Source organism: Fukomys damarensis, unplaced genomic scaffold (genome assembly GCF_012274545.1).
Source record: "Fukomys damarensis isolate Sample0158 unplaced genomic scaffold, DMR_v1.0_HiC HiC_scaffold_16, whole genome shotgun sequence".
Taxonomy (NCBI): Eukaryota; Metazoa; Chordata; class Mammalia; order Rodentia; family Bathyergidae; genus Fukomys; species Fukomys damarensis.
Window position 1 is genome coordinate 38,649,346 of NW_022900928.1, and position 18,663 is coordinate 38,668,008.

General features: G+C 37.8%; 1 protein-coding gene and 1 pseudogene across 2 annotated transcripts in view; both read left to right on the forward strand.

Annotated features, from left to right (window-relative positions):
* Positions 1-16,674, forward strand: part of Ccdc81 (coiled-coil domain containing 81) — a 52,826-nt gene extending 36,152 nt beyond the window's left edge. Inside the window, exons 12-17 of one of the 2 annotated variants that reach the window (XR_782112.2) lie at positions 1,046-1,124; positions 1,347-1,567; positions 8,771-8,896; positions 12,738-13,010; positions 13,891-13,957; positions 16,622-16,674. Coding sequence is in view for 1 of the 2 variants with exons in the window: in XM_010633729.2 (XP_010632031.1) it covers positions 1,046-1,124; positions 1,347-1,567; positions 8,771-8,896; positions 12,738-12,879 (568 nt within the window). In the remaining variant the exon portion in view is untranslated. Of the gene's footprint in view, positions 1-1,045; positions 1,125-1,346; positions 1,568-8,770; positions 8,897-12,737; positions 13,426-13,890; positions 13,958-16,621 lie in introns of those variants that run through there. The other variant, XM_010633729.2, reaches the window with a different exon arrangement.
* Positions 16,265-17,263, forward strand: LOC104868786 (annotated as a pseudogene).
* Positions 17,264-18,663: the final 1,400 nt, after the last annotated feature.

Genomic DNA, 18,663 nt, shown 5'->3' on the forward strand with positions numbered 1-18,663 from the left:
TCATTGTTGGGATCATGTACCTTTACATGGCAAGTCTTGATTCTCATTTTTTCCCCTTACCTCTGCCCTCCCTTCACCCCCTCCTCCCCTCCCCATCTACAAACACTTTATTTTCATCTTTTCATTCTCTCACATTTTTTTCTTTTCCCTTTTTGTTCTTCCCCTACGTATCACACCTTCCCTACACCTTTAGCTCCTTTCCTCCCATTTCTAAATGTCAGTAATCTTATTAGAATCTTATGCATTGTTGCAGAATATTCACACCAGGGAAACTATTTGGTATTTACACATGTGGGACTTATTTATTTCACTTAGGAGTATATCTTCAATATGTATCCATTTTCCTATGAATGAATCTATTCTCTCGCTCTTTATGGCTGAGTAATATTCCATTTTATAGAAAAACCACAACTTCTTTATCCAGTTTCCAACGGATGGGCAAATAGGTTGTTTCCAAGATTTAGCTATTACAAACTGTGCCGCTATAAACATGGGTGCGCATACTTCTCTGTGATATGATTCTTTTAGTTCTCTTGGAAAGATACCCAACAGAGGGATGGCTGGGTCAAATGGCACCTCCAGTCCAAGCTCTTTGAGGTATCTCCATATTGATTTCCATAGTGGTTGCACTAGTCTGCACTCCCACCAACAATGGAGGAGGGTTCCTTTCTCCCCACAACCCCGCCAACATTTGTTATTGTGTGATTTCTTGATAGCAGCCATTCTTTGTGGGGTGATTGGTTAAAGAATTGGCAGGGGTGGCCTGGGCGGGGACCTGCTGTTTTAGTAGTATTTGGACCTGATGGCCAATTACTTGCTTATACTTACTGTATCTATCCTGTGTTCAACACATTGTACACTGGCCTGTGGAACTGAGTTACTTTTTCTTAACATGAAAGCTCTTAGAATGAATCAGCAATTTTTATTTATCATGCTCTCATTTCTCTTAACATGAGTACTTGCTGAATATGCTTTGATGACATTAATCTGTATTACTAAAGATTCTATAAAACTGCTCCCACCTTCTCCTGTTCTTAAATGCCAGACTTGCTGCCCAAAGAGCCAAATATTTAAAAGATAAGATGGAAGAAACACAGTGTTACAAAAGAGCTTTGGATGCACAGGTGAGGGGACAATTATATGTAAAGTGATCATGCTTCATTAGCATTCTATAAAAATGTATTCATACTGTAATGTTATTCATACTTAGTGTTATGTTTTTGGTGGTTTTTAAGCCCCCTTTCCTTCCTGTAAGTTGTTGGCATTTGATTATATTAGAGAGTTCGGTGTAAAAAGCTTATTCCTTGGTAGAATTATAATTTGCATTACATATGTCCCTGTTTCAGATAAAGAATAAACCCTTCCAGTTGCCCATATTTGAACCAGACTCTTCTGAACCTATCTTTGGTAATAATGAAGATGAGCTGATGGTGGAGAGACGAAAACGACAACAGAATTACATGAAGCACCAGCTGGAGTCCGCTGCTAATTCCAAGAGGAAAGCCATCCTGCAGCAGCTGATGGATCAGAAGCGGGATCTGCAGATGCTTCAGAGGACAAAGACAGAGTAAGGAGCCATGACTTTCACCCTCTGACCATTTCCTCCCCTTCCGTCTCCTCCTGCACTTCTTCCTCTTGTTTTCTTCTCCTTTTTCCTCTTCCTTCACTCCTCCTCCTTTTGTCATCATTGTCTTCATCTTCCTCCTCCTCCCCTTCTCTTCCTTTTTCCCTTTCCTTCCTCTTCTCTTTTTCTCCTCTATTTCTCTTCCTTTCTCCTTCCCTCCCTCCCTCTCTTCCTCCTGCCCTTCCCCCCTAGCAGAGAGGTAAGAATAATACCTAACACATTGAGGACTTAATTAATTAATTGTGAAAGACATTGTTCTAAGCTCATCACATACTTCATCTCCTGTAATCCTGAATAATTCACACTATGGAGAAAAAATTACTAAATAATATATCTCTCTTGATTTCATGTCTTCCTCCAATTCCCTTCCGGTATTTTCCTTTCCCTTTATAGTACTGCTTCTTAAAAGAATTGTACATCTCAGCATTATCCACTCAAAGTATAATATGAACCATAGATGTAGTATCATACTCAGGTAAACCAAGACATGACACTCAGGCCCTTTTTCTTCTTCCACTAACCTCTCCTCCCATCCAAAGGGTGACAGTGAAAGTGATGGAATAAGAAGAGGAAGATTATGCCACATCAGTGCACGTATCTTTATGTTCAACTCTTATACACCCAGTTTCTCAAAATGCCCAATTTGTCACCTCACCACTAGGACATTTTTGAAGATCCCGACAGGCTCTCAGCCTTGCAGCAGCTCTATGGTGCCTTTCCAGCATTTTCATTGTTCATATATCCTACTTCCCACCCCCACCTCAGATTGCTACAGAGGATTCTGGTTTCTTCTTTTTAGATGTTCAGTACTTCTCAGATCCTTAATTAGCAAAAGTACCAAGGTATCAGGAGTTCCACAGAAGCTTCTGTCCAAAGGAATCCAATTTTTGAGAAGGTAGTTATATTTATAAAAAGAAGAAAAGGTTATTTTACTAAAGCTTTTATAAATTCGCTAAGTGGTTAATGGCATAGTGCTTAGATCTGCTATGTTCTGAAACAAATGCGTCCAGATATAAAAATATGAGTGGACAGTAAGTTGAGGATTTGGGATCTCGTGGTCAGTGTGGGGTTTAATTGTTGGTGGAGAGGTTGGGGTGGTGAAGTACGTGAGTTCTGGAATCAAGTCTGATGTAGGAGAGTCTTGCATGTTCCCAGGGAAGTGTGTACTTATATGTGTATATATTTGCTAAAATACTGAAGTATTTCCATATCTATTGGTAAATAACTGTTGCCTCAAGCCCCACAGTGCTGCACTGTTGCCCAGACTGCTTCCTCCCCACCCCTGGCACCACCATCCTATCTCTCCCTGATCTTTCACCTAAAGGATAAATACCCAAAACCTCCAGACAGTTCCAGTATCCATTCTGATTGGTTGGTGTTATTTTGCTAGTTGGGTGACACCGGGAAGGTTACATACTGCTGAGGGCTCTGGTTTCCTTATCAATTAGGAATAATACAAGTATCTATCTGGGTGGTTAGTGTAGTGCCTGGCTCAGAGTAAGTTCTCAGTCAAGGGTAGCTACTGCTATTACAGGAGAAGAAAAATGAAGAGGAGGCTGTTTTTTTATTTTCTGGATTACCAATTGGCATAATTATTCATTAGATCAGTTGAAATGAGATTGTTCTTATTTGAGGTCCTACTGAGATCTGACTGCCCACAGGTAATGATTTACTCATTTTACTGATTTCAGCACAGAACTCCTAGTCATTCTGAACATTTTACCTAATGTAGAGGGTGCTAAAGGCTTTTTCAAGAGGAGAAAAGAAGTGGTTGCAGAAAATAAAAGGTAGTAAGTGGTCTGTTCTCAGTCTGTGTAGGGTGGTGATGTGGTAGTGTGAGAAGCTATTGAGAAGCAGGCAAAGGGCTGTGGGGTGAAGAGCTGGGATTCACTTTCTACTATATTGACAACTGGAAATGCTTGTGGCACAAGGTTATGCCCATGACTTTTACTACTCCTGTGCCACAATTCTGAGAATTATAAAATTGACTCGTTTTGTTTCTCTGAGAATACGATTTTTAAAAACAGATTCCATGGTTTTTGACCCACAAGGTGTACTGCTGACAGATTAAAAGATTATAATAATCCTAAAAGGCTGTGTGGACATTTTGATGGTGGGGAGGAGAGATGGTTGCAGTATAAAAGGATTTATGAAAGCATAAACATTCCGGAGGGAATTTCCTACTGGTTCTTTTCTTATTCTTTTTGTGAAAACACAACTTTATTAAGATATAATTGATATACCACAAAGTGTATCAGTTAAGTGCATGTACTTACAGTGTACAAGTTCCTAAGTTTTGCTGCATGTAGGCATCCACTCATGAAAGTTTACCACAATAATGATAATCTCCCAAAAAAGCTTCCTTGTGCCTCTTTGTAATTCCTCATTACCCTTCCCCATCTTTGAGAAACCACTGATCCACTTCTGCATTACAAATTTGTTTGCATTTCCTAGGGTTTTATGTTATCCAAATATAATCCCAACCAACAATATATAGCAGTTCTAGTTCCTCCTCACCCTTGCAAACACTTTGAATAATGTCTTTTTAAAATTTTAGCTGTTCCAATAGGTGTGTGGTGATATTTCTTGCTTTAACTTACATTTCCCTAGTGACATATGATGTTGAACATGTGTCCATTTGCACTCTATGCATCTTCGTAAGTTTAATATCTGCAGTAGCTATTCAAATCTTTTTCCTAATTGTTTCACTGAATTGTTTTCTTACGGTGGAGTTTGAAAGTTCTTTACACATTCTGTGTACAGATCCTCCATCAGATATATCTGTAAAAGCATAATCATACCAGAGGGAAAGATGTCTTTCCTACTGATTTTATTTTTATTTTTCTACTGATTTTATTTTAAAATATATTCCCTCAGGAAAGGATTCAGCTCCTTTTTAGCTTCTGTTTTATAGCAGTCTGACAGCCAGCACTTGTCCCAGGATGGTTCTGCCTGTGAATTCTCCCACAGCCTGACCTGTGATACTTTGCATTATTGCTGGCATCATTGCTTTTAGGTGTTAGGAGTCAGGAGGATTAAACTGTCACTTCCAAATTGTATGTCCTGAGCCATATCACATACAGGATGTCAGAGTCATCTTTTCCTTATATGAAAAGAAAGGATAATCACACTTGCCCTACCTATTCTTGCTGGGAGTGCTATGAGATTATGTGTATGAGAGCCTATATATCATATATATCATAATGCTTTGAATAAATGAAGACAATGGTCTTAGTTATCTCTTTTTCTGGCTCTCTTGTTAAAGGACCCTCTTTTCAATCTGGGACAGATCTTTGTTCTTTATTTTGTATCCTTTATGGGTTATAGATTATAATCTATAGTAGATTCTCTTACCTCCTCATCTTTTCAACTCCCCAGTTCTTCTCTGGTCCATCTGAAGATGTGCTTTTAAGTCTTCCTATTTCTTTCAGAGGGAATCATTTAGTCAATTTGATCCAAACAGCCCTGTGAAGGTATTTATACTCATTTTACGTTTTTTCTTTGAACATTTTTGCTCTTCTTAAAAAAACTCTGCCCATTGAAATAAATCAGTTGATGAGATTAATTAAAAGATTTTTAAAAAGTTAATAATCTCCATCAAGTAGTCAATGTTAAGGTTAATTTGTAACTTTCTACATTTCCTCCCACTTTTAAACAAATATATTCAAATAATACACACACACATATATTTTTCCTTCCATTTTTGTAAATAAAAAGGAAGTCTGGGAGATTTTATGCATTACTTACTGTACAACATTTTACCTTAGTGTATCATTAATTTACATCTAAGTCCATAAGTGTATATACCAAATTCATTCTTTAATGGCAACATAATATCTATAATATGGATGTATTGTAACTTTTACACTATTGATAAACATTCACTTTTTTCAGATGTTTTGCTATTATAACAATTCTGTATTAGACATTCATTAACATGTGATTTTAACTGACATATGTGTACATATTTATGGATACAGTATGATTATTCAATACATGTATACAATGTATAATGATCGAATCAGAGTATTTAGCATTTTCCTTTCTTCAAAATTTTATACTTTGTATGTGTTGAAAATTCCCAACTCTTCAAGTTATTTTGATAACTTGTAGACAAGTTATATGTCATGAATTGTTTTAGACTATAGTTACCTTACTGGGATTAACAAACAAACAAATACCAGAACTAGTTCTTCCTGTTTGTATTTTGGTACATGTTACCCTGTTCCCCTCTACCCTTTTTCAGCCTCTGTTACAATTGCTTCTGTGAAATCATTTTTTTTCAGCTTCCACAAATGAGTGAGAAGATTTGGTATTTGTCTTTCTGTGCCTGGCTTTTTCACTTGACACAGTGTCCTCCCGTTCCCTCTTTGGTGCCACAAATGACACGGTTTCATTCTTTTATATGGCTGGAAAATATTTCATTATATATTTATGTCACATTTTATTAATCTGTAGACAGATATCTGGGTTGCTTCTACATCTTGGCTATGTGAATAGGGCTGCTGTGAACACGAGTGCCAAGTATTTCTTTAAGATTTTGCTTTTGGTTCTTTTGGGTACATATCCAGAAGGAGGAAATTCTAACATGCTAAAACATGAATGGATTTTGAGAACAGTATGCTAAGTAAATAAGCTAGACACAAAAGACAAATATTAAATATTGTATGATTTTACTTAGCATGAGTTATCTAGAAACATCAAATTCTTAGAAACAGAGAGAATGGTGGTTGTCAGAGGCTGGAGGAAGAACAGAGTTGTTCAATGGGTATAGAGTTTTAGTTTTTCAAGTTGAAAAGAGTTCTGAAAATTGGCTGCACAACATGAATATACTCAGTATCAAATAAATTTACACTTAAGACTGGATAAGGTGGTACTTTTTTAAAAAAACATAATTAAAACTGAAAAGAAAAAAGTGTATGAAAAAAAGAAGTCATCATTTGTCAGTAAACTCCCGACATGATGGTATGTTTTGCTATTATAACAATTCTGTATTAGACATTCATTAACATGTGATTTTAACTGACATATGTGTACATATTTATGGATACAGTATGATTATTCAATACATGTATACAATGTATAATGATCGAATCAGAGTATTTAGCATTTTCCTTTCTTCAAAATTTTATACTTTGTATGTGTTGAAAATTCCCAACTCTTCAAGTTATTTTGATAACTTGTAGACAAGTTATATGTCATGAATTGTTTTAGACTATAGTTACCTTACTGGGATTAACAAACAAACAAATACCAGAACTAGTTCTTCCTGTTTGTATTTTGGTACATGTTACCCTGTTCCCCTCTACCCTTTTTCAGCCTCTGTTACAATTGCTTCTGTGAAATCATTTTTTTTCAGCTTCCACAAATGAGTGAGAAGATTTGGTATTTGTCTTTCTGTGCCTGGCTTTTTCACTTGACACAGTGTCCTCCCGTTCCCTCTTTGGTGCCACAAATGACACGGTTTCATTCTTTTATATGGCTGGAAAATATTTCATTATATATTTATGTCACATTTTATTAATCTGTAGACAGATATCTGGGTTGCTTCTACATCTTGGCTATGTGAATAGGGCTGCTGTGAACACGAGTGCCAAGTATTTCTTTAAGATTTTGCTTTTGGTTCTTTTGGGTACATATCCAGAAGGAGGAAATTCTAACATGCTAAAACATGAATGGATTTTGAGAACAGTATGCTAAGTAAATAAGCTAGACACAAAAGACAAATATTAAATATTGTATGATTTTACTTAGCATGAGTTATCTAGAAACATCAAATTCTTAGAAACAGAGAGAATGGTGGTTGTCAGAGGCTGGAGGAAGAACAGAGTTGTTCAATGGGTATAGAGTTTTAGTTTTTCAAGTTGAAAAGAGTTCTGAAAATTGGCTGCACAACATGAATATACTCAGTATCAAATAAATTTACACTTAAGACTGGATAAGGTGGTACTTTTTTAAAAAAACATAATTAAAACTGAAAAGAAAAAAGTGTATGAAAAAAAGAAGTCATCATTTGTCAGTAAACTCCCATGACATGATGGGCACTGGAACTTTTTGCAGGTGTTATCATTTAATCTTTATAATAACCATACAATAACTGGGAAGTCAGTGCTTGTCAGATGAAAAGGTGGCTATGAACCAGAAGAGGATAGTACTGATTTTTATCACAGGATTCCAACACCCAGTGGCTGTTGTCGCTTAAACACAAAGCCCTTCAGTGTAAGCTAAATCAATGGTCAATTTATTGAAGCTCTGGGGAGTTTAATAAGAACTAATAGTAAAAGCTCTATTGACAAGTAATAGACACACATAAATAATTAAAACCAGGCTTATGGTGATTCACAGTGGTTGTGATGGTATGTTTGGAGACAAGTGATAGAAACAAAATGCTAAGAATAGTAAGACATTGCACTTGGAAAGATTATGCTGCAGTCACTGCTTTGATGACATGGACTTCACCAAACACTCAATTTGCCCCTTAACCTCTTTACAAAGTTGAACATTTTCCCTATTTCCTTTTTCTTAGTCACTTCTATTCCATTTCCCCTTTCTAGACTTTGATTTGTATGCATATCTCCTTTGTCTTGTAACGTGTCTGTAGGCTGATTACTGACAGCTGAGGAGCTGAACTCCAAGGAAAGAAACATACAGGATAGGAAATCTATGGGGGAAGATTCTTCATATGAATTAAATTAGCTTCAAAGGAAATTAATGGCTTTAAAGGTTGAAGATGCTATTTGGAAAAAGGATCCTATCTTGCTAATTTAAACCACCATTGAAGATGAAAGGTCCTGGACCTGAAAATTATTTGACAACTAGGAGTTTCACCATGATTTTACAGCGGCCATGCTTTTCAGTATATTTCAAAATTAGTAAATAGCTGGGTGTGTTGGTGCATGCCTGTTATCTCAGCTCTCAGGAGGCTGAGGCAGGAGGATGGCCACAAGTTTGAGGTCAGCTGGGTACATAGTGTGTTCAAGGCTAGCCTGAGCTAGATAGCAAGACCCCATCTCAAAAACAAAAAGCAAACCCCACAACAACAACAAAGTTATTTTTCTATGTAAAATAAAAGGAATGGGGCTCCCACGGTTGGTGCATGCCCTTCCAAGTATTATGAAGAGAGTCAGACTGTTCTTTTTTCTCCAGGCACTTAGCAGACAGAACTGCTGATGTGGAGCGAGTGAAAAGGATCAACCAATGCTTGCAGGAGGACTGGGAAAGAAGCGCTACTATGAAGAAGCAGCGGGACCTGGAGGAAAAAGCTTTTGAGCGGTAAGAAATGATTTGAACCAGCTTTTTATTTGCATCCCCCCTGCCCTGTTTAGTTTCCTCTAATGTTGCGATGACAGGTTTCAAGTGTCAGACTCCAGTTGATTAGTAATGGCTGCTTAGAAAATTTTATGGAAAAAACAAGTCTGTATTAGTAAGATATACTATGACTGTATGTCATAGGTTTACCAGCCCTGCCCTAAACTTTGTATCTGCTCAAGGTAGCTTTATTTTCCATTCGTAGAGAATGGGGATTCTCTTTGAAAATAACTATTTGGAAGCAGGGAGAGTGAGTTTCTGATCTGAACACTTCTAAGGCTTATTTATGTATGGGATGATCACTGAAGAGCAGAGTCAAGGAATTGTGGGTAAGTTTGACACTTGGAAAGTGAGATGCCCATTGTTTTAGTCACTTTCTCACCACTGGGACACAGTATTTATATAATAACCACACAGTAGTTGGTGAATCAGTGCTTGACAGATGAAAAGGAGGCTGTGCTCTTTTATGAAAAAATGAACCAGTGGAGGTTAGTACTGATTTTTTATTGGAGGATTCTGATACCTAGTAGCTGTTGCCACAACTTAAAGGAGAGGTTTATTTTGGCTCATGTTTCAGAAGTTTCAGCCCATGTTCAGCAAGTTTAAACATAGAAATGCTGTGGCGGAAGGGCCTAGGTGAAGGAAAGCTGTCACATTATGGCAGCTAGGAAGCAGAGAGAGTGAAGGTGGGAGCCAGGAGGTGGGAGTGGGGGAAGAGAAAACCTCTTCCCCAGTGACCTGCCACTTCCTCAAGCAGGCCCCACCTTCCACCAGCACACTCAGCTACTGAACTCACCAGTAGCTAATGAGAACTCACCACTGATGAGTATACTGTCCCAGGGATCCAGTTATCTTCTACAAGCCCCACTTGTGAGCACATGCGGCCTCTGGGGGACAGACATTCTTGATAGAAACTGTAACACTCAGTATGAGACCACCCGCCTCCCTGCAGCTGTGTATACAGTCTACAGTTGGGAACCCTGGCTTTGATAATTTCACTAAATTTGGAGCAGCTAATTGTTTTGTCTTATTTATAAAATGGAAGTAAATACTCCCCTGTCTGTGCTAACCCAGGAGTTTCAGGGATCAAATAAAAAGATGAGAAAATACTATACTTAGAAAGAAATTAAAATCTTTTACAATGTAAAGTGGGATAACACAGAGTTAAAATTTTGATGAAACAGACCATCTATTCAATCAAAATATGAAAACAAAACCTAGTTACACTAAAATAATAGTTTAAATTGCCAAATAGCCTTTATCATGGGTAAAATTTGTTATAATGTAACTTGATCTACAAATTTTAAAAAAAAATTTTTCTTCTCCATTTTTTTCTAGTGGTATTTTCCTGTGTCTTTACTTTCCATTTTTGTTGTTGTTGTTGTTGTTGTTGTGGGAATTAGAATGGCAGGGCAGCATGGTGTTGGGGATTTTTTCAGTACAGCAAATGGTGGTTACACCATGTGTTCCTCAGATATGCAGCTGTGCTGGTTTTTTGGTGACTGAGAATGCACAGCCATAAATTGTGAGTACTGGCCATTTCTTTAGTTATTTATGATGCATTGATGAGCACCATTCACCACGTTTCTTTAGGTGGTTGTAAATTTCTTGCTGTTCTGGGGGAATTGCACTATGTTCTGTTTCCCTGTTCATTGGACACCAGGTACTGTGTCTGTAGAGCAGGGTCCACACCTCTTTACTCAGAGGGCATTTCAGAGGACAGGATGGAAACCCTAAAGCTCCTAGGGATCTTGCACATCACTCTTCTTGCCTGGGGAACAAGGGCAGAAGGACACTGGCAGATGGCAGGCTGGCCAGGCAGTGGCTGAGCTGACCCAAGGAAGACAACTCGCTTGGCATAAAGTAGACGTTTAAGCGGTGCTCCATGCAGGCAGTATTCAGTTTGCCTTTGTTTAGGCCATGCCATGTGTTGTTGAGGAGACTGTACATCCTTCCCTCAGAAACCAAGTGTACACTGTTGACCGTGGCATGTGTGCATGTGTGTATGCCTGTGGCCCAAATCTTTTCTCTCTTCTGAATGTGATCATGTTTTTGATGATACCTGCACAGGGTTGCTTTTTAAAAATTATTATTATATATTATATAAATTTTTGCTTTCTTATACTTTAGAGGAAGTCAAATCTTGGTGTTATTGAAATTGTTTTATAAAGGTGTAAACTGTCCAGTTGATAAATGAAAATCACTGGGTCATCTTTAAAATCATGAGCTTTAACAACTGTGGAACAATGCTGGCTGTCGTCACAGTGATTTTGTACAGAGGCTAAGGAGGCAGTGGTGCTCTCAGTAGGAAGATGTGCAACATGAGTAAGGGGATGCTGTATTTTTACCTCCTCCAGCAACAGACCTGTGGCTTGGGGCTTTTGTGAGTACGGCTTAGCTGCCTTGTGTAGTCCTTTAAAAGAGATGTATGTGGTCTGTGAGAGAATTATAATTTGTTTTTTAGAAGAAAAATTTGCAAAAGATATTTCAAAGATAATGTGCCACAGATCTTTTGTTCTCTGTAGTGAGGATTATTTTTTAAAATAATGTAATTGATTTGTTCATCTCCAAATTCTTTTCACAAGAGAATCACAGTTACAATAAAATTAATAAAAATTTACATAAAAAGGTTTTCTTGTAAGTTTTTCTCACCTGTCTTTCCGAGTGAAATTCATATTTTGACTATGAAAGTATGATAGATGATATAGAAAATGGGTTTCAAAGAAGAAGTGGGATTGTTTGGCCTAAAGAAAAGAGAAAGAGGAGTTGGAGCCTTTAAGCTCTATTACTGGTTTTCTGCAAAGTAGGTAAATAGCATTGAGATTAATGCCAAGGAGTCTTTATTTTGAGTTGCTTGGCTAACACAATGATAAAGAATGGACAGAAATAATAATCTTCAGTGGTAGTCTAACAAATCTGTGCTGGGGACACAGTGCAGCAGACTTGTTACAGAGGGACTTAGACCAACTTGTGGGCAGGAACTTGAACAAACCGTAGATAGTAAGAAGGAAGTGGCTGAGGTAAAAAGCAAAAACAAGGTTCACATGTATGTGATTAGCAGACACTCTGTCCTCTTATAAATGCAAATCAGGTAGTTCTTTACCCACTTTTTTGTTTCTGTTTTCCCCCCACTTTAAGGCTGCTGTTAATGCTCCTTTTCTTTTCTTTTTAAACAGACGTCCACCCTTGCAGAAATGTTAAGGGTGCAGGGGACCATATCAGGGATGGCTTGAATAACTGTCAAAGTGGAAAATCATTCACTACTGCTTTTGCATCTCTGCTTCCACACACTTTTGTCCATCTCTTCATCTCCACTTTCTCCCATGTTCTAGATTCTCCAGAGGTTCTGGTCTCCTGGGCCTTTTTGGTGCTGGTCTATTCTTACTGCTCTGCAGTGTGTTATCTATTGACCTGCAGCTTAATGGCCTGATCTCCCTCTTTAATTCGTCTCAGGGAGGCTAAGAAATGGAGATGCACGCTCAGGGAAAAAACAACAACTACAGAAGCTTTGCTGGCTCTATGGCTTTCAGCATCTGCATTCTCACGGCTGCAGAGAAGGATAGGGTCAGAATGTCGTAAAGACACCAAGTCAGGTTTTTTGATTTCATGGACAGGACACAGTGGAGGTTTCAAGCAAGAGATGCTGGAATCTGGGGTGGGCCACAGGTGGTAGTTTGGCAGGGAGAGACAGAGAGATGCAGGTGGGTTACAGGTTTCTTGAAAGAGGATCCTGCTGTTGCTTTCCTCAGCCTTCATACCCTTGGGAAGTACCTGCTGACTGCTGCTTTCACTCTCCTCCCCTCAGGGCTTCCGACAAGCTGTTCCTCTTGGACCAGTGTGAGAAGTACCCTCGCTGCAAGCAGTGCCAGAAGCACATCTCCAACACGGGGGAGAGCAACCTGTGGCCCACAAACAAGTTCTTGCATGGCTCCCGGTTACTTGTGTAAAACTTGAAATTTGGATCTGCAATTCACAGAGAACTATTTTTTAAAAATCTTTTGCATATTTGGAGTGATTATGAAACTGCATATTTGTACCTCAGAGGAAGAAAAACTGTTGTTCAGGTTTAGTGCTTCGAGTGGGTCGCTTTAACAACCAATTATTGCATTAATTTATGCAGATTTCTCTTCCTGTCTCCCTCCCTTATTTATTCCTGTAACTGGCCTTTGATGGCAGTGAAGGTATCTAAATGATTTTGAGGGCTAGAATATATTTGCCACAGGAGTCAAGAATGGAATCCAGCTTTTTGCTGGCTACTGCTTACTCAGCCCTGCCACTCCCTCTGGGACTTCATCCTTTTTCATCAATACTGGATAATGACATAAGAAATATTTTCTAAGTGTCTGATTGTGTATGATAATCCAAAATGGTAAAGTACCCCTGTCTGTCTTGTTCATAGGGCTGTGTGTGGACGTCATATAAACGGGTCAGGCTATTTATCTCAGGGGCTCAAAGCAACCCCGTCTGGAAAACTGTAGGCATTTTCTAATTGATGACACCACTGGGACCTTGTCACTGCCTGAAGGATATCGTTCCTTGGTGACCTCCTGGGCCAACATTCTGTTGTCCATTTCTACATGATCATTCTATATTGATCATGGGAATAAGTATGTACTGTGAAGGGGGTCTGGCTGATTCAACAGCCAAACTGCCTATCCATTTGAATTTAGCTCATTACCATTTGTCTCAAAACATTCACCAGGAGATGGTTACAGCTATAGCTTTTACTCTGGGATGGATAGCTCAAGGATTACAAATCTAACCTTATTCTCAAAATTTGCCACAAAATATTTGTTTTGTTACTATTTTCATGATGCTCTAGTATATTTATAGTTTTTGGGAATAAGATACATCATTCTGTTATTACATTCTGTTTTTAATAGTGCTATTTCCACTTACAAAATATATTATTTAAATGAATGCTGGTAGCAAGCTGCACTTTTTTGTCTTCTAAATAGGAAGTGTTAAATTGTACGTGCCACCGAAGAGGATTTACTGTCTTGTCAAAAGACTGGGTTAAGTAAGGTATGTTCTACCAAAGACCACCTGCTCTATCCTAGAGCATTTCTCAGGCTCTAGTATATAATACATTTTTATATTGTCTTAATATTAGTTAAAATATAGGCTGCTTTGTTAAAGAAAAAGACAAAGTAATTTTGGTATTTTCAAATGAATAGATTTAATGTCATACATATTCTTTTACCCGAGGAACTGAATTTGTAATTTATTACCATTGGTAGCAGTATTGACACTGTGCAGAGCACTAAGCTAATGTTTGGTGACTCAGATTGTGATCAGCATCTCACTGCTGATTAAATGCCTCTCCTCATCCCCAGAGACTCTGGTATTCTGTGCTACTGCCTACATATACCTCACCTTTGTCCAGCTTTCTACTTTGCTCAGCCCCACCTATCAGGGTGAATTATTAAAGAAGGAAGAAGAGTGATGAGATAATGATGTATAAGAAAAAAAGAGGGAAGAAGAGAGACATAGGATTTTTTTATTATAGAGGATTCATAAGCCAGGAAACAAAGTCTAGACATTTTGGAAAATTCTAACAGACTTAAAGAAGAAACTCCAGGACAAGAAATAATGTCTTTAAAAAAATGAGAGAAAATAAATATCACTGTAGAACAATGTAACCAGCAAGTGAATTTTAGAAAAAAAAAGCTGATGAAATAGTTTATTAACAATAAAAGAAATGCATTTAACAGTGACAGAATGCGTATTTTCCATACTTATAAATTACTTACCAAAGTTGATCATGTTCCCAAACTAAAGGAATCTCCAAAAGATACTTCTGGATAAAGAAAATACTGAAACCTCAGAAAGACGTATGTAGATGCAAGAAAGAAATGAGCAAAGAAATCAATAACTTGTTGAATAGATTTAAACACTGACTTTTTAATAAGCAACATCCAATTTGTGGCATTAAAAACCAAATGCTTGGCAATATTAATGAACGATGCTGAATTTCTTCAAAAGATGGGAAAAAATTCTGAATAGTATTTGACTTTTTCTAAGTAATTTAAGCACTAAAAGAGTAGAAATAACGTGTAAAACAGGTCACATGTATCACAGAGGTAGATTCCGGTGCCAGAATTGAAAGATTCAAATCTGAGCACTGCCATTTACCAGCTGTATGATCTTGGGCACATTTCTTAACCTTTCCGTGTCTTGGTTTTTAAAATTAGAACAACAGACTCATAGTAGTATTTAATTTATAGATAGGGTCGTTGTATTAAATTTGCGTAAAGCCATTTAAATTTAGAACAGTATTTTTAACCCGTATTTCATGCTAACAAAACGTTAGTCACAATTATAAACTTCCAAAACAGAAGGGGGAAAATAGGAAGTTAAGGAAGGAAAAAATTTAAAAGACTTTGTCACTGTATTAAGAAAAAAAGGAAAAAAGGCCAAACAATATGTTATTCCTAAGATAGAGTTAAAATATTCAACTATGAAGCAGAAAGACACAATGGCTGGGAACTTTCCACTACCTTTCCTTTCCCGGTCGGGTCTACCCATTCTTCTCTTCAACCTTGTCCCGCCCCGCTCCGCAGTCCCTCTTCCGCCCCACTTCACTGAGGGAGGGACAAAGATCTCTCCCGCGATCCTGTCAGCCACAGGTTGCAACGCGCAGGGAAGGGGGCGGGCCCCCCGGGCCTCCCGCCCTTGCTCATTGGATCTTTGTTTCCCGGAGCGCGATTGGTGAGAAGTCGCTTACGTAGCCGAGTATATAAAAGGGCTTGTGCTGTAAGGGCGCTTGGGGGTGAGTGTATTAGTTCCTTCTGTACGTCTTTCAGAGGAGCTCCCCCGAGAGGTAGATTTTGATGTTCTGCAGTCTGCATTGTTGCCGCCTCCTCTCTGCGACACCTTCTACCACTTCTGGGCCTCCAGCTACTGCCCGTGTCAAAACCACGGGACAGGCTGTATGATTAGGCCACAGCCTTTCATGAGTAAATTTATTCTTTTCTGTGGTATTCTTGGCCATAAATTTGTGGAGTTTCTTGGAGAGTACTTCCAGGCACAGCACGACCTTGATGAGGACAAGTGAACTGTGGAAAGTCATTACTACTACACCGGGAAGTCCCCACAAAAGCAAGAAACCTGGACACAAGTGAAGTCATCCAAGCATTTCATGAGAACTGTGACTAGATGAGGTAAACTTCCGTGCACCTCCTTTCCAGGGACCTAGTATGAATAAGTAGTTACTACCACTTGTTAGGAGGGTCCTTTCGTTTCCTACCACTCTCGATATCATATTAAAAGCTCTGAGAATTTCATATGGAGTACACCGGAGTGGACATCAGTTTCTTGACATTTCTGTGTTCCAAAACTTTTCAATTTTTTCCTCTTTTGAAACTGGATTAATATGGCTCCAATGAATCACCTAGCACCTGTGGAAGTCACATACAGGAACATGAGATATCTTATTACATACCCAACCAGTGCAACTTTAAACAGATTTATTGAAGAACTTAAGATATATGGAGTTACCACAATAGTAAGAGTGTGTGAAGCAATGTGTGACCCTGCTCTTGTGGAGGAAGAAGGGATTCAGCTTCTGGATTGGCCTTTTGATGATGGTTCATCACCATCCAAACATTGTTGATGCCTGGTTAAATCTTGTAAACATTAAATTTCGTGAAGAACCTGGTTATTGTATTGCTGTTCACTGTGTTGCAGGTCTTGGGAGAACTCCAGTGCTTGTTGCCCTAGCCTTGATTGAAAGTGGCATGAAAGATGAAGATGCAGTATGGTTTATAAGACAAAAGCGGTGTGAAGCTTTTAACAACAAACAACTTTTGTACTTAGAGAAATACCGTTCTGATATGCGACTGCACTTCAAAGACTCCAGTGATCACACAAACAATTGTTGCATTCTATAAAACTTGGCTGTATGATTCTATATGGCCTTGGAAGTGGATCTGGAAGTAGATCTAATTTGTTGTACGTGGTAACCAACATACCGGCTTAGTGAATAAATCTAAGGAAGCTTCCTTGGGAATATTGGTAAGCCACAAGCTTGACAGTATTGCAACCTCTTATGTTTTGCTTATCACGGTTCATGCCAGAAACATTGTGTGAGATTTAATGAGATTAGGTGCCAAGATAGCCAGATAATAGTTGTATATTTTGACTTGTATGGAGTTAAATCCTAACAACTTATAAAGAGCACTTTAGACATCTTAAACACTTAAGGACAAGGTGTATTCCTTAAGTGATTTAAGCAATTGCAAGTATAGCCTATACAGTCATTTGCCTGCCCCTTTATTTATTTATTGAATTTGAAGTTATTATTTATTGAATTTAGGACTTTGCACTTGTGAGGCAGGTGTGGTACCACTGACTTAAATTCCTGGCCCTAACCTGCTGCTCTATTCTTACATCTTGCATTGGTTTGGTGTACATCAGGTTTGCACAGAGTTTGTTGGATTCTTACCAAGTGTCATGTGATTATTTAATGTCTTCCTATAAATCTCATTTTATGCTGTTAGGAAAACCTCCGTTTTGAAAGATCAGCCTCTGTTTAAAAGTTCACATAAAATCCACATTTCCTAGAGCACATGTGTTTAATGTCTTTCGCTTAAAAAAAAAACCTTTGCAATAAGTGTTTACATTTTGGGGAGCAATTTAAAGGGGTTATCCTGAATGGGGAGGAGACTATGAAATGTTTAGTAAAATGTTGCCTTTTCTTCTGGAGGATGTGTTTAATTTAACAGACACTTTTTAAGGTACAGATGCTTTGTAGCTAAAGCAATATTCACAGGATTTCTGAAACTCTTGTAATTTTTCCCCATACATATTGGAAATTGCTGGGCCCGGATGAAGCTCAGTAGTACTGGGCCTGCCTGCCAAAATGCAAGGTCCTGAGTTGATCTCCGGTATGCCCCTCCAAAACAGGAAAAAACCCTCAAAACATATTGAATATTGCTTAAATTTAGTTTAAAAATATATTTTCCATTGTCTTCCCAGTCAAAAAAGGAGTGGGTTTATACTAATGAACCAGTTAGACATTTAATATCATATGTCTTTAAAAGCTATAACTTGATGTTGGGATACTTGATAATTAGTTTTATTATGAAATTAATAAGATGATGGTATGTTTTAATGTTAATATAACTGTATTTTCCTACTGTCTGGGAATAGATGATTAGATTCTATAGAAGAAATAACATGTCAGTGTCCTCCTTCACCAGCTATCTGAATACATAATGAATTGAAAGAGAAAGAGATTTCTAAGATAGTATGAGTGTGTTAACATCAGGAAAGTAGAAGAAAATACAAAAAGTAGAAGTATATAAAAAGTAGAAGCAAATATGAGAAAATAAAAAATAAAAGTAGAAGAAAAGATAAAGAAATCACTGCTTAAAGTTTCAAAAATTTGAATTCACCAGAAGTTATAGCAGTTCTGAATTTATGTATTCAGTAATACTGACCTAAAATATATAAAGCAAATATGGATAAAACTACAAAGAAAATTGAAAAGATTATGATACTGTAGGAAATTTTACTATCCCTCTTTCTAAAACCAGTCAAGTAGACAGAAGTCAATAAGGATTTAATCAAAACAAATAGCTTGAGCCCATGAACATATAAGGGACAATGCCTCCAACAGTGTGAAAATGCATATTCTTTTTTAAGAGCATGTGAAGTATTTTATTAAATTTGATCATACATTTGACCAAACAAATTTCAGAAAAATTTAATATATTTTTAATAATTCA